The 25,465-nt window shown below is 38.4% G+C and overlaps 1 protein-coding gene across 8 annotated transcripts in view; it reads left to right on the top strand.

The window, feature by feature from the left end:
• Positions 1-25,465, top strand: part of PRDM5 (PR/SET domain 5) — a 190,876-nt gene that overhangs the window by 124,849 nt on the left and 40,562 nt on the right. For 5 of the 8 annotated variants that reach the window (XM_073892198.1, XM_073892199.1, XM_025873953.2 and 2 more), the window contains one exon: positions 13,351-13,436. The exons of 2 other annotated variants lie outside the window; for them this stretch is intronic. In XM_073892198.1, coding sequence (XP_073748299.1) covers positions 13,351-13,436 — 86 coding nt within the window. Of the gene's footprint in view, positions 1-6,017; positions 6,146-13,350; positions 13,437-25,465 lie in introns of those variants that run through there. One more of the 8 variants, XM_073892200.1, reaches the window with a different exon arrangement.

The raw sequence follows: 25,465 nt of genomic DNA, 5'->3' as shown, positions 1-25,465 counted from the left end.
ATTGATAGTTGGGCTTTTTAGTGGGATGGATGTACATTTGAATACACTGCAATGTGGTAAGATTTTTATAGAGGTAATAGTCTTTCCATGGTTTTCCCATTATGTTGAAGGAGTCAATTTCATTTCATTTTTGTAGCATTCAAACTGTCCATCAATATTTTGGGAAGCTAATTCTCTTTTTTATAACATCAAATAACATTAAGTTTTATGAAGAGAAAACAGGACTCCTGTCTATGTTTCTTCCTTCCACCTTGCCAACTGGTTATCTTTCATCATTTCCTATTTAGTATAATGATGGTATTGCTTTGTGGAGTATTAAAGGCAGTTTCCTTCATATTAATTTTCTTAGAACAGGTCTTATTTTATTGGCTCATGACTAATGGTCATTCTATAAGACAGTGATAACTTAGCTATTGGATTACTACCTGTTAGTTCTGGGAAGAGTCTCAGAATTTATGTCTCTATTGTAATTTTTTGTTAATAGTGCTTTAAAAAAATTTTAAAAACTTCTCCAATTCACATTTTGATTGGTTTTATCCTTTACTACCTTAAGTAACCAACCAGTTGTATCCTTGCTTCACCTTCTTTTCCCCTCCTTCTCCCTCCCCTTCCCATTACCGCCATTTTGTACTGCTAAGGTGAAGTCTGACAAAACTTTGTGGTTTTTTTTCCATTAACTTTGAAAATGTTATTTTTTACAAACCCTGTATCCACCTTCTGAAGTCCATTCATTCTTCATAATTAAGTGATTAGAATAAGAACATGCACAGCAAGTGTGCACAAGTCATTTGCTTTTAAAGATTATTAAAATACAATACCCTTCACTTTTAGAATAGATGGAATTTCATAAATTTTGTAGTTCAAGTCTCTTAACTGAACCCATGCCCCACAAAATACAGTGAATTGCTAAGGTTACACTACTCGTATATTGTTCCTCTAGAGCTAAACTAAGGCTTAAATTTTGTTCAGTGTACACTTTTCTGGTATTTTTAGTTCTTATTCTAAGTTTTACTGTTACTCTGAAACTTACTGTAGAATTACATATATCCCTTCCATGATGTTTGATGATAGTATCTTGTTGACATATCAACCAATTGAGGTTAATAATCTCTACTTAGAAGCTTGAGGGTCTGTAGTTCGTTACTTAATTCCACTTAACGGAGAAATTTTCCCACCACAAAGTCATCTATCTCCACTTCTTGTTATTTAATACCTAGTTCATATCCGAAGTATGGATCGTGGAGTCATATGACAGGCTTTCAAACTCCATTTTATTCATTTCCTCCCTGCGTGAGCTTTATAGTAAGTTGCTTAGTTTCCTCATTTAAAGGACTGGGGTAAGAACAGTTCCAACGGGGATACCTGGGTGGCTCAGTTGTTAAGCATCTGCCGTCGGCTCAGGTCATGATCCCAGGGTCCTGGGATCGAGCCCCACATCGGGCTCCCTGCTCAGCGGAGAGTCTGCTTCACCCTCTCCATCTGCCTGCTGCTCCCCCCTGCTTGTGCTCTTTCACTGTCAAATAAATAAATAAAAGAAATTGAGGAAGACACAAAGAAATGGAAAAACGTTCCATGCTCATGGATTGGAAGAAGAAACATTGTGAAGATGTCAATGCTACCTAGAGCAATCTACACATTTAATGCAATCCCTATCAAAATACCATCCACTTTTTTCAAAGAAATGGAACAAATAATCCTAAAATTTGTATGGAACCAGAAAAGACCCCGAATAGCCAGAGGAATGTTGAAGAAGAAAAGCAAATCTGGCGACATCACAATTCTGGACTTCCAGCTCTATTACAAAGCTGTCATCATCAAGACAGTATGGTACTGGCACAAAAACAGACACATCGATCAATGGAACAGAATAGAGAGCCCAGAAATGGACCCTCAACTCTAGGGTCAGCTAATCTTCGACAAAGCAGGAAAGAATGTCCAATGGCAAAAAGACAGTCTCTTCAACAAATGGTGTTGGGAAAATTGGACAGCCACATGCAGAATAATGAAACTGGACCATTTCCTTACACCACACACAAAAACAGACTCAAAATGGTTGAAAGACCTGAATGTGAGACAGGAGTCCATCAAAATCCGAAAGGAGAACACAGGCAGCAATAAAAATCTTAAAAAAAGAACAGTCCCAATGTCCTGGCATTGTTTTGAGGAGCAAATGAAAAGTCTGTGTCGGGAACCTTGCACGGTGCCTAGCACAGTGTGCGCATGCGGTATGTGAGCTGCTGCCGCCACGGTGGCTCTTTGCTCTGTCTTCATAATTCCTGCCTGTATTTAACCACAGTTATGCAACCTCCCTTGATATACGGTCTGACCTTTTGTTCCCAGTGTCATCATCATCATCTTTTTATAACCTTTAGCAGCAGAATACAGATCATCTGTAGAACATAGACGAGGGTTTGCTGTCAGACAGGGCTGGTCTGGGGTGAGTGAGGGTGCATGTACTGTGTGTCACCATCAGCGTCAGGGAAGGTGAAATGTTTAGGTCTGTGCCTGGCGGCTCTGTAATTTACCATCCGGTTTCCTATGCTACAGTGACAGGGATGGCACTCTGTGGGTCAGCCGAAATAGTAGAGCACATTCTTCTGTTGGTTTATAGCTTCTTAGGGTCGGTGAGAGCTGGGGCTAATTCCGCAAGGGAATCCACGGACTGTGACAAGAAATCCATCAGTTGTTCATAAATTATGAAAGAAATTCTAGGAACTGCTTTTGGGGTTTTAAAGCTCTGGGCCAGAAGGTTAATTACTTGCCTACAGTTCCAACCAACTTTTCGTGTTAATAGATACCGGCTGTGTTGGCCCTTCTGTTCTAGGCTTGCTTGCACACTGTTGTATGAATGTAGTAATAAATCATTGTCTTAGGAAACAGTTAATTTTTTTTAGTAAATACCTGTGATCAGCTTAGAAATAAAGGATCAGTATAATTTGGTTATACTTGGATTTTAGCCATTGTTTTTCTGATTCTTTCTCTAAAAGAATTTATTCATTCTTTTTAGAATATTTGTTCAAAATTACAAAAATGGTAGCTATAATTACAAACAACAATAAGACAACATGGCAATTATTAATAAAAATAGACAATTAGCAAAGTCATTATGAACACAAATGAAAATTTAAGACATGTTTTTCACGTTTTTATAAGAATTAGATAACTTGCCTGTGTTGAGAGGAAACTTATTTTGCTATATTTATTTTCTAAGTGGTTAATTACTAACATTAGGTCATATTGAATGTTCTCTTACCTGCAGGTAAACTAAGAGTTCACAGAACAGTTCAGTGTAGAATCTGCACAGAAGTAAATGATATTCTCAGCATCACATTTTGGGAGCCTTAGATTTTCCCTAAGAAGTCATTCGTAAAGTCTTGAACTACATGATTTTTGTTCTCCGTGTTATTTTGACACTTAAGATCATTTTTGAACACTGACCACATTAGTGGAATGTAGTGTTTCTTTCCTTTTTTTTTTCCTTTCTGTACTTCGCTCCTCCCGTTTGATTCTGAGTTAGTGACAAGTGCATATAACAACTTAAAAGGGAGATATGGAGAAACATCCATTTTGATTTTCATTGATAGTATTATTATCTATTTTTAAATATTTTTTCAAAAAATATCAAAGGCCCTAGTTTCTAATGCAAAAGCTATAATGCTTATGTCAGGGTTTGTCAAGGACGGATAGAGGCACAGTGGGAAGGGTGAGGGAGCGGCATTGGTCTTGGGATGTAGCATCATGAACCAGATGAAGTAGTAATATAGTCACAGAGTCTAACAAGAGGGATCATTTAAAATATATCATTGTTTAGTAACTCTCTTTTTATCTCTTCTTCATTTTTTTTTTTTTTGATACACTGAGATCCTCAAAGATGGAAGTGGTCCAGGCAACAGTTTTCATCACCTGTATCTCAGCAACTTTATCTATTAGTCCATTTCTACATAATATTATGAATAGCTACCTCTGTTAAATTTGGTGTTCCAAATTTAACTACAAGAGATTGGGTTTCCTCTGATACTTGCTTCCTCTTGCCATTACTACCACTTTCTCCCCTGAGGACAACTTCTCTGGCTGTTGTTTTCCCACGACTCCGAAGTATGCTTCAGGGCTGGGGAAGGTTTTATCCCTTTTCTAGTTTGCGGGGTAAGGAGAATCATTTTCAGGGTTTCATGCTGCTCAAAGTTATATAGTCTTGATTCTTCCTTGCTGGCACTGTTAGCAGGAAGCCCCTCCATTTGCAGCTCCTGAGGTTTAACTACTTCATCACCCCAGGACCACTGTTCACAAACTATGCTCATAAATATGAGACTAAATAAAACTTTTGGTAGAAATTCCTAAACACGGGAAACTGCTGGGTGAAAGGATTAGTTTTCCCACTGAAGTCTGACTCCCTACCAACAAAACCAAATCAGTAATTACCTTCCCTTTCTCTACTTACCTATCTTAAAGTGTCCCTTAACAGTAGCGGGGAGAATTCATGTAGTTTTTCTTTCTTGGTCAGAACCTTGAAAACTTTGCCAGTGTCTGGATCATTCAGATGTTTCTCCTGTTTGTGAAGCAAACCCCTTTGCTTTTGTTGGTGCACATATGAAGGAGTCGTACTCCCTCAGACAAATTGCATGTGATGGGTGTCATTTATACACCTGGTCGACTGAAGCCTTGAGTAAGGAGTCTGACTTTCTCTTCCTAGCTAATTATATATTTTTAACTATTCATTAACTCTTGTACTTTTTTTATTCTGCATCATGTATTCTATTTTGTTTGCATCTGTAAAACTCATTTTTTATTTTGCCGTCAACCCAAAAATAGTTGTGGCTCTTTATTTGAGATTAGAAAATTAGTGAGCACATGACTCTCCTATTTTTCTGCTTCCCTGTGAACCTCACCTCATTTGACTTGGCAAATCTCTTCAGAAATGAGGGATGGATACTGTTAACTGTAAGATTCTTAAGGAGAAGAATGCATCTTTTACTTTTTTTTTTTTTTTTTTTTGTAGCTCCATTCATAGAACCTGGCATTTAAAAAAAGACTTGATTTGTTTTGATTCAGGTGGCCAAAGTATTTTGAGAAGTAAAGATCTCCGCATTTAGTAAATTTTGATTTTTGTGTTTTACTGCCCATTTCCTTCTTATAGTAAACTCTTTACACTTTTAAAAGTAGAGCATCTCTGTAAATACTCAAGGAGAAAATGTCAAGTTCAGACTTTTGTTGTCTTTCTTTCAAAGAGGGTGTCCTTGGGCTCAACTTCTTCAGATCAAGTGAGATTTTTGCAGGATTTGATTAATAGGAGCATTCCAAGAGTAACAATGTGGGGTTCAGTGAGGTCAGTGGGGTTTCATGGCTTTTTTTGTTCCTGGAGAAAAAAATAAGTATTTCAAATCATAGAAAATTGTCAAGAATGAACTTGAGCTACTCCCATCTGTCAGGGTAGCATTTCACTTCTCTCTGTGGTGTACTTTTAGTTTATTAGATGCTCCATAAATTGAGGGGATTGGAATGGTGAAATGGGAAAAGTGGGCGGTGCTTGCCCCATTACATTTTTTGTTTAATTTTTATTTAGAATGAGTCACTTTGATGTCTTATAACAATTTCCTTAGTTCACAAAAGCAAAACAAGCCAGTCCCATGATATTTGTGGAAAACAAATTTAGAGTTCTAAAGAATTCCCATATAGAATAGCTTTTATTTTGAAGTCCAACCACATGGAACCATCTTATTTTTCATGAAACACACACTTTCAAGGTTTGCTTGTTCATTTGAAAGTTGCCCTCTCCAAAACTGATTTTCATTGAAAAACTCAAAAAGTAAAACTGTGGCTCCAAAATCTTTAAACCTTATTTAATTTAATTATTTAAACATTATTTAATTTGGAGTCACTGTAAGTGGGAGTTTAATTTTATTCCATCTTAAATTACATTTTCTGTGTGTATACATCTTTTCATCTTTTTAGAAAATTATGAGAGCTCTCTGAAATCTCATCCTTTTTTTTTTTAAAGATGTTATTTATTTATTTGACAGAGAGAGACACAGCGAGAGAGAGAACACAAGCAGGGGGAGTGCGAGAGGGGGAAGCAGGCTTCCTGTGGAACAGGGAGCCTGATGTGGGGCTTGAACCCAGGACCCTGGGATCATGACCTGACCGAAGGCAGACGCTTAATGACTGAGCCACCCAGGCACCCTGAAATCTCATAGGTTTTAAAAATATACTGACAAAATAAAAGTTAAAATTATTAAACTGTTTTCTGGAAATAATCTATTTTTATTTTAGTCAAAATCTCTTAAATTGTATACATTATATTATTAAGCTTTTCTGCTTCTTTAAAATCTTTCAAAGCATAGGGCTCATTGGCATTACACATCTCTTTTTGTTTTTTTAATTTAATTTTATTATATTATGTTAATCACAATACATTACATCATTAGTTTTTGATGTAGTGTTCCATGATTCATTGTTTGCATATAACCCCCAAAGCTCCATTCAATATGTGCCCTCTTTAATACCCATCACCAGGCTAACCCATTCCCTCACCTCCCTCCCCTCTAGAACCCTCAGTTTGTTTCTCAGAGTTCAGTCTCTCATGGTTCGTCTCCCCCTCCAATTTCCCCCACTTCATTTTTCCCTTCCTACTATCTTCTTTTTTTTATTAACATATAATATATTATTTGTTTCAGAGATACAGGTCTGTGATTCATCAGTCTTACACAATTCACAGCGCTCACCATAGCACATACCCTCCCCAATGTCCATCACCCAGCCACCCCATCCCTCCCACCCTCCACCACTCCAGCAACCCTCACATCTCTTTTTAAATTGTGGTAAAATATACAGAACATAAAATTTATCATTTTAACCCCTTGTCATTTTAACACTTTTTAATTTTCAAGGTTGATCATGGTCATTATTGCTAAATTTGTTGAAGTCAATGTGTTTAGTAGCTTGAAATAAAATTTTATCTCTGATTCCTTTTATAGAGTGGCCAAGTTTATTTCTTAAATCCAGGGGCTAATTTAAGAATATCAAGGTTTGCAAGATTTTGTTTTGTTAATTTCATATTACATAAACATAGATCTTAAGAAAAGATTTGTGTCAAGTTGTTGGACGTTGATTTCGTTTGGAGCCATAGATGGATAGTCAGTGATACTGTGGCTTTAGTATCCTTTTATCATGGAGATGCATGCCAACATGCATTCCCTTCACGCATTTTAAGATTCTGTTTTAATATTAATATGTTAATCCTTTGATGAGGGTTGGAGTTCTTTCTGATGAATTAAAATTACATTGCATAAAACAATGGTAACGTCAATAAATCGTCATTCTAATGGCATATATTAACCTAGAATCTGACTTTTTCCAATTGTTTTTAGCCATATTTACCAGTGGATGGTTATTGTTGTAGTGCCTTTTCTTCTTCAAAGACTCAAGGCAATGTGTTTGAGGGCCAGGCTAGACTCTGTAAGGTGTTCCATGTGGCATCCAGATGTCCCCTCTTGTTACCACTAGCTGCATCTAGAAGGCCATCCCCAATTTTTTGGAGCTCTTCTCTGAACATCCTCCACACTCCTCCCCACACATTTCAAATACTTTTAGGCTACTTCCATATCAGGTATGCCAGCAGTGAGAATTTGGAGGCACTTATTTCAAGCCCAGTAAGCTTAAATAATTATGATTCAAATATGAAGAGTTAAAAAAAAAAGTGTGCCTCAATCATGTGAAATTGGCATCAAGGATTGGCATTGGCATTCATTCGCTTCTTCTGCCTTTTGTAACAACTTTAGCTCAGTCCTTCAGCTCACTCCCACAGAGATCTTCCTTAAACCTATCTCCTTGTTTTATTTTCTTCATGTAGTTTATCAGTATCTGAAACTATCTTGGGGTCTTTCTCTACTTTTTCTTGTCTTTCTCATTACACTAGCAAAATTGAAAGGCAGTGACTTTGTGAATCTTTTTGCAACTGCATTCCCAAAGCCCAGGACAGTAATGAGAAGAGGGTATGTGTTCAAAAAATATTTAATGCATGACTAAAGTAGCTTCATGGAGTATCCACTTTGTGGTACCTTTGGAAATCAACTTAAAATCAACCTTTTACAATTGCCATCAGTGTTTCTGTTTGTTCCTTGATATGTTTGAAGAAAACACAAGTGGATTTTAATGCTTAGTGTCAGAACATAATTTAAAGAAAGAAGCATTGCAAAGAACTCATCCATTTTCCTTAGTTGAGTGAAAAATATTTTGCCATTATGTACACATCAATATTATTTGAGCTACTGTGGTCATTAAATTTGACTACTGATAGTTAAATCTCATAGATATTTGCCAGTATTGTATTTACCTTCTAAATTTTGAAGGTGGTTACCTATAGAGAGTTCTCAATGCACAGCTTTATATTATGTTAGTATTTGCATTCACTTGGGACCTGCTTTGAGACATAACACACATTCCTAACCTGCCCCCTACTTTTTCCTGAAGAGCTTTGATAAGTAAAAGAATGCTTTAATTTACCAGCCAAAAAGATCTGGTTAATGTTAACTGCTATTACAAGAAGCTGAGTTTTTGTCAGAAACTTTAGAAAGGCTAACCTCATTTACACAAAATACTAGCTGTATTATTAATTTATGTAATGGCATAAGAGTTAAGGGTTAAAATTCTGATTCCACCACTTAATAGCTGTGTCATCCTGAGCAAAGTACTTACCCTTTCAGTGGCTTACTTTCCTCATTTGTAACTAGGGATAGAATACCTAGATCATAAGGTTGCAAGAATTGAAATTGTTAATATACGTTAGGCATTCTGAACAGAACAGAGGTTCTATATGTTTAAGCTATTATTATTTCCATTTAGATTGGTTTTTAGCTATTTTTTAGCTAATTACTAGATTAATTAATATTCAGGTTAGTTAAAATTTGAACATTTTAATTAGCCTGAGCAAAATGAAGACAGTGTCTAAATCTATCAGAGATATTAAAAAAATAGTAGTTCTTGTGGCACCTGGGTGGCTCAGTTGGTTAAACGTCCGACTCTTGGTTTTAGCTCAGGTCATGATCTTAGGGTCCTGAGATTGAGCCCCCATGTTGGGCTCCTTGCTCAGCAGAGAGCCTGCTTTTCCCTTTCCCTGTGCCCCTCCCCCCACTCATGCACTCTCTCTCTCAAATAAATGCATAAATAAAATCTCTAAAAAAATGGTAGTTCCTTGGATTTGCTTCATATTGTGCATCAGAACCTATGTACTGGCAGTGTTCAAGTAAGAAAGAAAGATTTATATTCTCAGGGTTAACTCACATTGAAGATTGGTTCCTGTTTGCTCCAGAATAATTTTATGTGTAGACAAATGTATTTCCTAGAGACATATTTATCACAATAATTTGAAATAATGAAGGAAGATACCATATGCATAATGTGAAAAAACTAAGAATAACAGCTTCCTTTAGTATGAAAATTAGGAAAATGACTTTAATAGTTATTAGCATGTTGATTTATACAGGTAACCTTCAGCTTCAGATTATGTGGGACCACAAATGGCTTTGTCCTCAGAGTCTTAAGGGCAGGATTCCTGCAAAGATGCTCCAACCAAACAGGTAGAGAAGGTAGCAATTTAATGTACAGTCTGGGCTGATTTGCAAACCACACACTCTAGATTTCAAATGAATTTTGTTTATCAAAGCCATTTACCCAGTGACATTCTTTAAAACTGGAGTTATATTCTGGGAAAGTAGAATGAATAAGTAGAGTTAGACTTACTCAAGTTTCCCAAACATACCAGCTCAGTATCCCTGGATTTCAGTGTTGGAGTAGGGATGGGGCAGCAATTCAGTCCTCTAGAGATACCAGTTTCTCTCCTGGGCAGTTTACAGCAGCGTCATGGGCAGCAGAGAGATAGACATCATTGAAAATAATAATTGCCAACACTGTGAGTCAGGTGACTGTATTAGTTTGCTAGGACTGCTGTAATAAAGTACCACAAACTGAGTGGCTTAAACAGTGATTTGTTGTCTCACGGTTCTGAAGGCTAGAAGTATGAGATCAAGGTGTCGGCAGGGTCACATGCCCTCTGAAGGCACTAGGGAAGAATCTGTTTTAGGTCCTGGCTTCTGGTGGTTCTTTGCCTTGTGGCAGCATCTCTGTGCTCTTTGCATGGGGTTCTCCCTGTGTGTCTCTGTCTTCGTATGACCATCTTCCTATAAGGATACCAGTCAGATTAGATTAGGGATCCACACTACTCAAAGAACATTTCCAAGGACACATTTTGAGGTACTGGAGTGGGGGGGTTAGGACTTCAACATATGAATTAGAGGTGTGTTGGGGGGGTACAGTTCAAACCATAATAGTTAACTGGGTATTTTTATTGTCCTAATTGGGACACTGGTGAAAGTGAAGGGAGTACTGTTAATCATTGTTCTGGGATAACCAGCATAAACTGAGACTGCCTTAGGCAAACCTGAATATATGGTCACTGTCCCTATGAGATAGATACAATTTATCCCATTTTTCAGAGGTTTAGTGAGGTTGAATAACTTCCCCAGAGTTATAACTAGAAAGAGGACAAGTATTATTCAAATTCAGGACAATCAGATTCTAAAAAAAGGAGAAAATCTATGCTTCTAACAAAAGAAAAGTTAACGTTTTCATGTCTATAGAGAAAATTTCTATATTATGACACTAGGTAAGGTAGGGAATGAATTTGTTATGCTGCATTCTCTAAAATTCCTTAACTATATCTTTTTCCTTGCTTAATCACTTTAGCTATTATGAAAGAAAATAATAACCTGGTGTATTATATTCGGCTTAATTAACATACAATTTACCTGATGACTGCGAGTCTTTGATTTTTGTTTGCTGGCTAGTCTATTGGTATTTGGAGAGCAAGACAACACCCAAAGCTATACAAAGAGAATAGCCATGAATATTAAATTATTTTAGGCTTGCTAGAAAATTTTTGAAATGACTTTTTGTAAGTGTAAACCACCTTACTATTTTTATCATGCTTTATTTGTAATCCAGATTTGATTTTTGATTGACTTGTTATTAAACATTTTAGCATTCCTCATTATCTATCACTAAAGTAAGATAAACTTTGAAAATCTTAAAGTTTACTTTGCTTTTCATACTTTATGAAGAAGGAAATAAAAAATTATCTGGAATTCTACGATGCAGGTGTTACCACCATTAGATTAGCGTTTTGCTGTATTCTTCAGTTCTTTTTTTGCAAGGGGGCTATGCATGGGAAAGGTTAGATGGTCAAGAACTCAATAAATGATAGTTGTTGCTACTACTCCTTCTACTGCCAATACTGTTGCTGCTGCTACTGCTATTAATATTATTTTCATTTTTGTCCCCATCATCAAGGAGAATTCTAGAAATATCAGAGAAGGGCAATCAGTACGACTTAGAGACTGGATGCAGGGGGCAGTGAGTAAGAGGAAGTACGTTGGAGGGCTAAGTTTCTTATTTGGTAACTGGGTGAGCGTGGTATAACTAGTCAGGACAGGATTTGCAGGATACCCAGGATCAGAAGTTGAAGACATGAATTCAGAACGCTGTATTTGACTTGTCCATGGGCTATCCAAATGAAGATACCTGGTGGACATATGGCTGTCTCAAGACCAGGTCTCAACAGAGAGATCTGGAATTACGATAAATATATATTATCAACTTAGTGTTAAAATAAGATTATACTTTCATAGTTTTTCAAATAAGTTGGACTCTACACCTTTAGTCTTCTGATAGTAAAGACACCCGTAGGGTCATGATTATAATAAGGCCAAAAATTCCAGGTCCACTTATCTAGTACAAAGGTTGACTTTTATCTCACAGAAGAAGTTGGGAAGTGTAGATAGTTCTGTAAAGAGTCCTGCTTCTGTTTGTACTGCCATTGTTACTTTATTGTTTATTCATTTCCATTCTGGATGGTTGTCATCCTATTTTACAGTGCCCAGTTCAAGGGGAGAGTCCTGGGTGCTCCTTCTCAGGGAGAGGCTGGGAAAATGCGGCTGTGCTGGGGGCTCTGCTATATTCGCCCCCCTGTGATGTTACTGCTGAAAACACTCAGTTCATAGACAGAGCAAGGCCCCTCAAGAATGTCGCTGTCATCTCATGACTAGGGAGAGGTCCAGGAAGACCGTGATGCCAAGTGACCATTGGAGCAGCAAGGATTTCATTGTTGACCTGATAGGGGAGTTTGCTGGAATAATGCGAGTGATACCCGGATTGAACGAGAATGAGAATCAAATGGTACATGGGGGAGTAAAGGACTAATTGTGCTGCTTGTGAAAAGCCCTGTCCCTGAGGGAAAGGAAAGACAGATAGGACGTTTTACATTTGCAGAAGGCAAACGTTATACTGTGTCCATCTTTGATTGCAGGGTCTAGCATCCTCCCGTGTAAGTGCATTGTTAAATGAGACAATAAAGAAGAAATAGTGATTTTGAGTGACTGTTTTTTCTAAATAATTAGGCTTTGACTAGAGGGCAGCTTCAAATTCCTCCTGGAGACTAAATTTTGTCACATTTTTGTCATTTCACAGTAGAATTTTTTTTTTTTAATGTGATGTGTACGTTTACTTGTAAGTTTTTTTAAAAAAAATGACTTGGCTCTTTTCTAAATAATAACCTCTAGATGCAAGATACTCAGTTATAGCAGCAAGTATGGATCAATTATTAAACTACCAGTGGTTCTGTTTAACCTGTACCAATGTGTGAAATTCTTTTGAAACTCATCACCCCAACTGAGACAGAATATGAAGTCTTTGTTAAAACAAAGAATCAATAAATCAATTAAAGACCCCTATAATGAGTAGTACAGTGACAGAATGAATGGATTAATATAAAGTCCTTTTAAGAGATTCTTAAAATCAGAAGATTTAATTTGGGCTCAAGTGGTAAAAGGAATATGCCGGGGCACCTGGGTAGCTCAGTCGGTTAAGGGTCTGCCGTTGGCTCAGGTCATGATCCCAGGGTCCTGGGATCAAGCCCCATGTCAAGCTCCCTGCTCAGCAGGGGAGTCTGCTTCTCCCTCTGCCTCTCCCTCTGCCCCTGCTCATGTGTCCTCTCTCACTCGCTCACTCTCAAATAAATAAAATCTTTTAAAAAATAAAAATAAATAAAAGGAATATGCAAGAAGCCTGCTGCTGGCCAATGTTGAAATGTTGGAAGTGCTCTGGGCTCAGTCCCTCTCCACAGGAGGGGAAGGCACAGTCCTTTGCCCTGCAGCGCCCATGGTGTGTCAGCCCAGCTGTGCAGGGAGCCTCTTTTTGGCAGTGCAAAGAGCATATGTGGTGATTAGGATATGAGTTGGGGGAGTGATGGCAGTGCTTGCTTTGCTAGTTTACTTTTTTCTGACCTGAAGACTTCCTTTGCAGGTGAGCGTCCCTATCAATGCCCTTACTGTGAAAAAGGATTCAGTAAAAATGATGGACTGAAGATGCATATTCGTACTCACACCAGGGTAAGATTATATTCTGTCTCAATATTTATTATAAAACTATACTTAGTTTTTTTTTAAAGATATTTAACTTGGCATGAGAAAGTAAAAGTGATGTGTCTAAAATTATATGTTCATATTTAGGATGGACATTTGGGGATTAATTAAGAAAAAGACAAAACAATGAAAGAAACAAAAGTCCAAATTCCAAAAGGATCCCCATTCTTTCAGTTAGGAATAAGTGCTCAGGAGTAATAAGAATTATCAATGGCAAACTGCCAAATAAATAGAACACAACATTTTAGGACTAAAAAGTATAAAAGATGGTGCCTTGCAGGGCATTTGCCAGTAATAGGAACATTTTTGAAGAGAGGCGTGTCTGTAAGCATGTGAACACCAATTAATACACATGAGCAAATACATTTGCAAGAAAGATGTTGAAAATAATGTAAGTTATCGGAAGGGACAGAAAACAGGAAAGGACAACTCACTGCTTCACAGGGTGCTGCCTGGTACTGCCTTCCATTCTTTTCCAAGGGTGCCCTGTGTTTTTTAGCTTGTCAACACTTGTCACTGCACTCTAGTCATCCTGTTACATACGGCTTTCCCAAACTCAAGCATCTGCCTCACCTGCTATATAAAAACCCGTGAGCAGCTCACCCTCCATCCAGCTACATTTCTTAACCCACTATTCTGTTTAGGGCACAATTAGATACTTTATATGAACTTTCCACTTGGAAATTTGATGTTTTAAATAGTTCTTGAATTTGCTTTACCTGTCTTTCCACTGTATTATCTCTCACACAGTTCCTTTTCAGTCTGGCCTTTTAAAGGTGCTTATGATCTGTACATAAATGACATGTTTTTCCAGCTTTGAAGAGACCTGCTTAATCCCTCAAGAGCAATTCTAATTTCGGCCTTTCCTGGATTTCACTTTTTTACCTTAGCTATAAAATACAAACTTTAGAGAAAACACATAATAATAATATCCTTTCCAGTATAATAATATTCTAGCCTTCCACGTCAGTTCTGTAGGCCATAAAAAATACCCTCGGAGGTCCTGTTAAGAAAATCACTCTTCTTATCTTTCTGGTGGAGGACAGAGGCAGTTTCTGTACTCATTAAAGCAAATCCATAGCAGGTTTCTCCTTCTGGTTTATAACATCATATTTATATTATATGGATATTAGTAATTGGAGTACTTACTGAATATAAAATTACTTCATAAACAATAAAGGATTAGACAAATATGACGGCCTGTAATGATATGACTTAAATATTTATTTCACCTTGAGCATTATTAAAGAGATTTAAGTTAGTTTTAGTTCAGCCTAAGAAGTTATCTTATGTGTGCAGTCTTCATAGTGCTGTTAATAATGCATTTTAAAGCTGCCAGCATACAAGGAACCTGGTTCCTCTCAGTGAAACTAGTGATATTAACCAAAATCTGGGCATGATGGGTACATAACTATATTATTGCACTTGATTACGGATGATAGACATGATTATACCACAGAAGAAAATCACTGCAGGAAAAAAAATACCTTTTGGGTCCCCTCAAGAAAGTAATATTTCCAATTTGATTAGTTTTTTACTTTGTTTTAATATAAAGTTTATTAATGAGACTGATACAAATTGTTATAATTACAAAGACCACTATCCCATGCCAGGTCTGGGCCTTCATATTTATTCATTTAAGAAGCCTTACAAAATTTAGGTCTCATAACAACTTGTTAATGAATTTAAAAATTCTTTTAGGCCCCTATAAGGTAGATATTATTATGATCCCTTTTTTAAAAAATGAGAAACTGAGGCCTAAGCCAGTAAGGAGCAAAAATGAGATGGGAACCCAAGCAGATTGGCTGCAGAGCCGACCCCCTTACCTAGTACATACATCTGCCTTTTGTTTACTTGAATATTTTGACTCTACCAACTGATGTACTTTCTTGTATATTTTTAAACTAAACAAACTGCAGTAACGACCCCAAATTTAAAAGTCTCATGTTCATTTGAATATTTGAGCCTTGACTTGAGGATCCTGGAACTGCCTTGAGGTGTCCAGGTGCAGGTGGTACCTTTTAGCAGCTCTCGAGCACTCACTGCAGGAAAAGAAAACAAATCCCAGCCTTTGATTAAGGGAGCACCCAACAGGGTCTCAACTAGAAGCACCCAGCATTTTAGACAGAATCCCATACAATTAGTGGAGTACTCTAGAGGAACAGGGTAAGTAGATCTAAGCCTCTCAGGTTTTGCCTCAAACTCTAATTCTTTTTCATGCATTATTTGTATTTTATCATAGACAGCTTTAGTTTTGAAATTATATTTCCTAAGCATTGAATGGATACAGATATTCTTTGCTTATTAGTGCAACTTTCCAAAAGCTAATTATCAGCTAATGCAATCTAATTAACGTCAAGAACCAAAAGAGACTTTTAAAAAAAGTTCTAGAGGAACAATCTCTGCAAATTCATATTTTCCCCAATATTATTGGGTTTTATAGGACCAAATACAAAAACGATATCATTACATTTGGACCGTAACACATTTCAGTTTCAGTTTTGTATTCACATTACGTTTAGTATTTAGATCATTCTAATTCCGGGCGATTTTGCCCTATCTCGAAAGATCATTTTAATTCTGTTACAACAACAACAAAAACCACACTATTCAGCAACTTACATCTTTGAGAAGTTTTGGTTAGTCTACACAAAATGCCATGCCATGCCTGCACCCTCAGATTCGCATTCTGTGGTTACTGCATGGATGCCTTAGCGAGGGAACACAAAATCCTTTCATCCTGGTTATCGTTTATGTGGTCCAGTAAGGGCTGCAAATGTGGGAGACAATTTTGCTAGAATCCACATTTTACTAAAAGGCTAAACAGTCATTGGTCTTTTATGGAGAGGCCATGGCTTAAGTCCAAGGCTTAATTTCCTTTTATCCATTTCCTTCAATGTATTATATATTCTCCTTATTTTTGGTTTTCAACACTGTTGTGCTAGATGTGTTTTTCTTTGTATCCATCCTGCTTGTATTGACAGTTTGTTATTAATAGCTATATTTTGGAAAATTCTCAGCTGTGTTTTAGAAATTATTTCTTTGGTCCCTTCCTTTCCTTCTTTTTCTTAAGGGATGTCGAGTACATGTGTTAGATTGTTTGATGTCGTTCCATAGCTCTTGGTAGTTCTCTTCTGGTTTCGTTTTGCTTTGGCAGCTTTTTGATTTTTAACCACAGTGTTTTTCTTCTTGTTGTTTGTGTTTCTAATTTCCATTCATATATTTTCAGTTTCACTGAATCGTTCCTCTTTTGTTCCCAGTCTGCCTATTGAAGGAGTTCATCTTCGATACCATGTTTCTCACTTCTAATATTTCCATTTGGCTTTAAAAAAAAATCACTTCCATGTCTGTTAAGATTACCCATTTGTTCGTGCATGTTGTCCACTTTTTCACTGGATTCTTTAAGATATTAATTATAGTTACTTGAAGTTGTCTGATAGTTTCACCATCTGGGCCATCCTTTGATCTTTTTGTGTTGTCTGTTCTGTCTGTTGATAATGGGCTTGGGGGAGTTGCTTTTTGTGTGTCAGACAGAATTTTTATTCAATGCCTATTACATGTGTGAAAGAATAGTAGACATCAAGGTAAATGTTACGTATACCTGGAAGTAGATACACCTTTTTCTGCCAGGCCATTAATGTGAGGGGTTGAGCCAATCTGGTCAATAGTTGAACTATCTTTGGGTTTTGTTGTTGCTACAGGTACCATAGGCTTTAAGCTTCTCCCATGGTGGGCTGCTATTTCCATGTTCTTATTGGGAAGTCTGGGTGGTCAGGGGTTTTCTGCAGTAATTCTCCTCTACCAAACAGACCCTGTTACTCAGCATGAGATGTGAGTGGGGCAGAGGGTTCTCTTGGTTCTCCTGTTCGAGCAATAGGGGGAGGCAAGTGCTATGTACCTGAGTCTCTAAAGTGGAACTTTCTCAGCATTCCTACTCTGAGCCTGTGGCGGGCAACTTCTGCCTCTGCCTTAGTACAGGTCTAGAGCGGCAGTGTCCTAGGCACAAGCTACATGTGGTTATTTAAAATGTAATTGTAATTAATTATAATTACAAGTGTTTGGAATTTAATTACAAGTAAGGCTGATTCATAGAACATGCAGCTTGTGGCTCCTGTATTGGACAGCACAGTTATAAAACATTTCTGTCATCGCAGAAAATTCCACAGCACAGGTCTAGAAGGGCAGGTGGCTGAACTTGGCCTTGTGTCAGTGGAGAGTTTGGGGTATAAGTGAGGTTGTCACTCCTCTTCTGGCAGCAGCAGACCTCTTCTACACGTCAGTGTGGGTCTTGGGCAAAAGCAGGTCCGAGAGCACCTCCCCTGTGAGTCTCTGCAGGGTGCGGGGTGTGGGCAAGCTTCTGTCCTTCCCCAGAGGCACAGTCCTTCACCTGGGACCAGTGTGTGCACGGGGTTCCTGCCTCACCCCCAGCAGGTTATGGCTTTTGCCTCCTGACGGAGATAAGATACAAGACAAGGCAGAGACTGAAGGCATTTGTTTCCTGTGTCAGGAGGGTCTGTGGCCTTGTGCTTGTTCCCTGGCGGTGGCCAGTCACCGCCTCATGGTCACGCAGGGCCTGTTCCACCCTGAAAGCTCGTCAGGCCCCATAGCCTGCGTCGTGACTCTCCAGTCTCCAGTCCTCCCTGCCTGCCCCTCATCTTTCTCACCAGCACCTGGTGGAGCCAAAGGAAAAGAAGCTATGAATGGTGTGGACTTCCAGTGTGCTTGGGTCCCCCCGATTCTACTCTGAACCATCCCCATAGCCCACAAAGGACCTTGAAGAATCCTTTAAAGTTTTACTTGTTTTCTTCCCACCCACTGACCCGACAGCTGCCTCATCCTCTGTGCTGTGACCAAGAGGAAACAGTTCTTGTGTTCCATCTCTGTGGCATTCAGTTCACCTGCTTGTCTGGGGACTCACAAAACATCCCATGACCTTAGGTTCAAAACAATGATGTAGATTATCCAGCAGGTTTTTTTTTGTTTTGTTTTTTTTTGTTTGTTTGTTTTTTGGTTTTTTTTTTTTTTTTCTGTTTAGTGTGAAGGTGATGTTCTTTGTGTTTTTTTCACATTTTAAAAGCAGTAATTTATCTTAGCTATTTAGGTTTGTTGGGATAGCTTCTTGTACTTAATTAATGTCTCTAGATAAGATTTTCTGCTTCTATCTGCTTTCCAAGCAGAAAATTAAAGTCTTACACTCCATGACCAGTCAACACCTCCATTTAGTTAGGGAAGCATCCCCATTTACAGGCGCATGTAGTTTAGGCCATTGTGTTAGGTTTGGACAAAGGGGTTCTGTTTCCCAGGATGTGGAGAGGTCAGTCAGCCTCAGGGCAGGGCTTGGCAGGCCTCCCACAGGGCAATGCATTATGAACCATTTCTCATCTCTGTCTAGGTTCTCTCCTATCTACCTTCTCTCCTTCCCATTCATGGGCTCCTTTCTTTGCTTGGGTGTTGGAGGAGACAGCTTTTCGTGGGGATGAAGACTTCTTTTGCACGTGGGTGGGAGGGATTCTTTAGTTTGGACACTGTGGCTTCAAACCAAACCTTTTAAATGAAACAACCTCAAAAGGCAGTATTTATTTTCCCAGGGGTTTTAAGCCTGGAGATGCTCCAGGCACCCTGGCAGACCCTCCCCTCCTTATCTCTGTAGTCCTTTTGTCTGAAAGGTCTTCTTGAGCACCCTAAATTATATCCAAGGTAGATATCTTTATGTGTAATGTCTCAAGTCCCAAATTAGTACATTACACTTAGGAACAAAAATCATCTGGAAATTATGGACCTTGGGTTTTTATTGTCTTAGACACATTGAGCCAAAACACTCTCACTGAAACGGGGCACATGCTCATAAATATCCATTTTGTAAACATTAGGTTCAAAAGGAATTGTTTTTATAATTATTTACTACAGAAGGCTTCACATCTTACTTAATCACTTTTGAATTTCAACATGGAAAGCACCTGGACCAATTAGAAAGTTATTTCAGAGAGTCTGCCTTTTGAACACCACTTAGAAACCCAATTAGCTTACATAAGTTTCAAGATCACAGCTGTCTCTCCAGCCTTGTTTGTGGGAAGAGCCAGATTAGTTCTTACAAATATGAAGATGCAAGTAATTGCCAGTGGTTCAAAGTAACAGCAAGTCTTTTATGTTGTTTTTTATTTTGTTAATTTTCTTTCATGAAACTTCCTGTCCCTGAGTCCCAGGTAGTTCAGGTTTTCGGTGGGTTAAACAAACATGTGCACTTTGCACTTTTTTTCTGACACCATGCAGTGACCCTGGGTCTCTGAGGCTAGCCCGGAGTAGTATGTCTCAGAGTCCTGGACATCAGGCACAGCTGAATTTATCTGGAGGCTGTGGGGGTGGTATGCCGTTGTAGCAATTGGAAAACTATACAAAAATATCTGACTAGAGCACCCATAGGGTGCACCATGTGGATGCAATGTAAGCATGATGTTGAAGGAAAGAGAAGAGTTAATTCATTGTGGGTGAAGATGCTGGAGGAGAAGTGAGAAGTGGATACTAAGAGGAAGAAAGGCAAGAAGAATTTTCCCAGCTACAGGAACATTGTAGAGGATTTTTGTAGCCTTTGTTGAGAACAGAAAGCGGTCTTTTAAGGGTAAGAATTGGCTTGCAATCTTCATGAACACATTATGAGGCATTCCTAAAAAACCTAGAGACAGATGCAGAAGCAAGCCTGTTGTATCAGGAAGGGGGTGGGTGAATTCATTCCAGGAAACGCTAGAGAGAGAGGGTGGTATTTGAGTTGAGCTTTGAGGAATAGGGAGGAGGGCATGCTGGGCGGATGTAACCGCTGGGGCAAAGAGAGAAAGGTAGTAGCTCCAGATCCCGTAGGGTGGCCTCTCCACTGTTAAGTCTGAGGATGCATGTTGGAGTCCAGCTGTAGTTGTGACAGACCAGGATGCAGGAGTTGGTATGAATCCTGGAAGTGTGTTGTTTTGTGTGATGTGTTTTATTTTGAGTAGAGGGATGACATGATTAACTCTCTTTTAGAAAGGCTTCTCTGAAGATATCCTCAAGTGTGAATGAAAGGAGGCCGTCCTGGAGGTAGGGAGACCCAGTCAGGAGGCCTGAGGCAGCCAGCTGCGCTAGACAGAGAGCCCACACCAGGTGGCCAGTAGACTTGAAAGTAGGAACGTATATGAGAGACGCCTTTGAAACAGTATTGAAAAGGTGTAGACATGTACTGCCTGTAGGTGGTGAAGACTAGGGAGGAGTCCCTGATGAACCTGAGATGCTTGGAAGGGGCACTTCAGCATATGGTGATGTTCCACGTAGAGACAGGAAGTGTAGCTAGTAGGTTTAGAAATTTAGATTTAGAGTGTTTTTATATCTAGAAAAGAGGAAGAGATTAAAAACAAATTTAATAAACTTTTAAAAGTTTAGTATATGTGCTGCCGAAGCGAGCACTAATAAACTTTTAGAAGTTTATTATGACTTGAGAGAAAACACTGAAATGTGTTTTTATTTTGGATTTTTCTAAATTTCACCAGCTTTTGTGCTTGTGGGGACAAAAGGGTATGGCTCATTGCCACTATTTGAAAACATCTTTAATTTGGTTTTGGAATTAATACATCTTCATTTCCACACATAGTTCTTGGGGAATTTTAGATGCCTTACACATGAATCATTTAAGATAAATGGCTTTGAGATACTGTTGTGTTTTATTTGGCTCAGAAAATACACCTGCATGAAATTGAACATTCTTATTCTAACACAGTAAGCTGCCTTTCCTTTGTAAAAGGGAAAATCAGGCCATTTGAAAAATAACTCCCCTTTCAGGGACTGACAGCATCATTTTCTCTCTTTCTTTTTCCCTTTTTCTTTTCTGTGAAAATTCTTTTTGATGGTCATCGACCCACTTGGCAGAGCACCTCCTTTTTTAATTCTCTGTGCAGCTAGGCTCATGAGCTAGTCAGCTCTCTTAAAATCACCAGCAAAGAAACTTTTGGTTCCCTGGTTTAGGGATACTTTTCTGGCACATCAAATGATGTTCCCAGTTTAAAATAGGACTTCTGGTCCAGGCATTCTAGAATGTGATAATTGGTTCCCTGAATTTCTATAGGCTTTGATAGTAAGAGATGAAAACTTAAAATAAATTGGATTTCATACTTTTGACAAATTTATGGGGTAGGTAAATTATCCTATGGAAAATGGACAAAAGTCTTTTGTGGAGTTAAGTTCTCTTTACTGTATTTAGAGTTACAAGGGCAGAGTTATATTGATGTGAAGGATTGAACTGGTCCCAGGCATCATATGTGATTTTTATGCAGATTTTTTTAATTCTCCTTTAAAGTTTTTTAATTTTAATTTTTAATTTTTACTTTTTTTTTACTTTTAATTTGATTTTTTTAATGGTACTTACATTATCATTCAGTATTTCTTTAGTTAACTTGATATTTTGGAAACAAACAAACAAACCTAGAACCATTCGCCTGAAACATAATGTGTGTTAGTGTGGTAATGGTGTCTTCAAGATGGTTGCCATCACTTTTTTTCCCTTCTTGCACGTACATGCTGCTCTTTACATCCACAGGCAGAATCTAACTTCCCTTCCTTTGAATGTGGGCTGGCCACAGTGACTTGCTTGACCAATAATAGAATGCAGCAGAGTTAATATTGTAGGAGCTCAGAGGCTCCATCCTAAGAAAGCTTGTAACTTTTGCCTGTGTCTCTTGGAACCATGCTGTGAAGACCACAAGTCCTGTGGTGACATCACAGATAGGCACTCCACACAGCAGCCAACATGAACTGCCAGCCATGTGAGTAAGCCATTTTGGACACCTGGCCTGTTTGAACCTTCAAATGACTTTATCTATAGCCAACTGACTGCAGTTATAAGAGAGACTGAGAACTGATGTCTCATAACAGTCAGCTCTTAAAATCATGTCAGTCTGCATTCAGTCCACAAAACCATGAGAAATAACTATTTACTTTATGTCACTAGGTTTGGGGATGGTTTATTACGCATGGGTCGGTAACTGGAACAAGTGCTAAATATTGTACAATGCTGAATAAGTACGATTTTAATTGTATAATATGCTTTTGCATTTTCAAGTGGTTGACATTTCTGGACAAAGTGCTAAAGTAAGCACATACAATTATGTTCCTAAGCATAAGTTAGCTGTTGGATCATGATAGCATCATTTAGCAATGGGAACTATGTTTTGTAATTGGAAAATTTAATTTTTAAAATATAGTTTAAAAAATAGTACTAACAGTTGTTTATAAAGGGATATGCTGCTCTGAAAAGGATTTTAGAGACCAAGAAATGTGTGACCTTTAAGACTCTCATGATACTTATATACTACTTAAGTACTTTGGATTCAAAGTCTAATGGCAAATCTGCTTATATAATACTGAAATTTATATAAATGAGCTAAATTAAGAGCTTTCCTTTAAATAGTTGGCCTTGTAATTGGTGGGATATCGGGACGGCTAAAGTGAATAGGCTCATCACCATCCTAACATTTTCTCTGGGATATGTTTGAGAAAGTTAAATGACAACTAAAGAGTCTGAAACAGGTTACCTGGCAGTGTTATGATCAGGAATGCTATATGTTTGGGGGCCTCTGGTGTGTAATTCTTGCCTTTGGGGCTAGTCCTCTGGCAAACACAATTACTAGGGTAGTCTCCGCTCACATGTCATGATCATGAATAGACAGTTGGGACATCCCTGTTTAGGACTTTCTTCCTGATTAGGACACTTTCTGACTGAAGCTGTTTAAAATACACAAACCTCAGTTTTTGAATTTAACAAACTTACTGTTATAATTTGTTCATGTGTTTCTCTTGTTTAGACCTTGACTTCCATGTGGACAGAAATCTTCCAGCTCTTTTTCCTTAGCACCTGTGGGCTTGTCTTCTAGTAGTTATCAGACTTTTGAATGAATGAAGTAAAATGATATCAGAAGTGAACTATATTAATCTACCAACAAATCTATAGCCAAATAAGATATATGAATTCATTCACTCATTTATTCAGCAAACATTTGTTGAAGGACTACAGGGTGCTAAAACTGAGAATACGGCAATAAACAATTCGACCATTATCCCTACCCTCAGTGAGTTTGGAGTCTGTTTATGATAAGAAGTGTAATTCTTGCTTAATCAGCCATTCCTTCTCATACTCAAAAGGTATGAGAAGACAAGAGCATGTGCATTTAGCAGATATTTGTGATAGTGCGCACTTTGTGCCAGAAACTGTCGTGTCACAAGCCCTGCCTTGTGTCCGTCAAGAAAGATGAGCATATGATCTCACTGATATGAGGAATTCTTAATCTCAGGAAACAAACTGAGGGTTGCTGGAGTGGTGGGGAGTGGGAGGGATGCGGTGGCTGAGTGATAGACATTGGGTAGGGTATGTGCTATGGTGAGCACTGTGAATTGTGTAAGACTGTTGAATCACAGACCTGTACCTCTGAAACAAATAATACATTATATGTTAAAAAAAAAAAAAAAGACAACGATAGCAGGAAGGGAAAAATGAAGGGGGAGAATCGGAGGGGGAGACGAACCATGAGAGACCATGGACTCTGAGAAACAAACTGAGGGTTCTAGAGGGGAGGGGGTTGGGGGGATGGGTTGGCCTGGTGATGGGTATTAAAGAGGGCACGTACTGAATGGAGCACTGGGTGTTATACACAAACAATGAATCATAGAACACTACATCAAAAACTAATGATGTATGGTGATAAACATAACAATAAAATAAAATTAAAAAAAAGAAAGATGAACAATAAGGGCATTATTTTAAGTCATAAACAATAACAGCTGTGCAAAGTGATGGAGTGGGAAAATAGCAGGTCCCAAGTGTATAACCGGTACCAAGCCTAGTCCTGAGGTCCTGGAGCCGTTGTCATGGCCCTCTCCTGTGTCTCGCTGGACCTTCTTTGTTGTGTTAGTGTCTGCCGTTACATCAGCCTCTCTGCCTTTCCCTAGGTTACAGTGAGTGGGAGGCAGTTCTTTCTGTCTAGGTAGCAACGGATGACTATAGACCTGTTGCTCTGTGCTTCATGTACCGTGTTGATGTACACTGGGCCAGCATTTCCCTGGTTGGCCTCTGGGGCCGTTCTTGTTATCTGGCTCTAAAGACTTTGTTCTTAGAGGTCTGTTTGCTGAAGAGGGAAGCTGGAAGTCTATGGTCCTCTGATGGAGCCATACTCCTCCGTTTACCTACCCTGACATACCTGGCAGATGAAGTTCAGGTGGGCCGTGCACCTCAGGCTACAGCATAGACCATGTACAGTCCTTCAAGCTTCAGCCTCATTTCACTCTGCTCACTGCTCATTTAGGACAGCATTTGGATGGAGATGAATATGAACAGTCTTATTAGGGAATAACATTAAAACCCAACTCATTTGCAGAAAAGAAACTAAATATGCAAAGTTTAGTACTTTGTTAGTAATGAGATATCATTTTACAAATAAAATATATCACTGTGCCAAGGAATTGAGATTGTGACCATTGATCTAAAAGTTGTCTCTTTTAAGGAAAGTCGGAAAGAACTCAAATACATGGAGGCTAAAGAGCATCCTACTAAAGAATGAAAGGGTCAACCAGGAAATTAAAGAAGAATTAAAAAAATTCATGGAAACCAGTGAAAATGAAAACACAACTGTCCAAAATCTTTGGGATGCAGCAAAGGCAGTCCTAAGAGGAAAGTATATAGCAATACAAGCCTTTCTCAAGAAACAAGAAAGGTCTCAAATACACAACCTAACCCTACACCTAAAGGAGCTGGAGAAAGAAGAGCAAATAAAGCCTAAACCCAGCAGGAGAAGAGAAATAATAGATCAGAGCCAGAAATCAATGGAATAGAAGCCAAAAGAACAGTAGAACAGATCAACGAAACTAGGAGCTGGTTCTTTCAAAGAATTAACAAGATTGATAAACCCTTGGCCAGACTTATCAAAAAGAAAAGAGAAAGGACCCAAATAAATAAAATCATGAATGAAAGAGGAGAGATCACAACCAAC

This window comes from Callorhinus ursinus, unplaced genomic scaffold, assembly GCF_003265705.2.
Source record: "Callorhinus ursinus isolate GAN/ISIS: 27379988/994484 unplaced genomic scaffold, GSC_fseal_2.0 scaffold4, whole genome shotgun sequence".
Classification (NCBI taxonomy): domain Eukaryota; kingdom Metazoa; phylum Chordata; class Mammalia; order Carnivora; family Otariidae; genus Callorhinus; species Callorhinus ursinus.
Note: the sequence above shows the minus strand (reverse complement) of the source record. Positions and strands in the feature narration are given on the sequence as shown.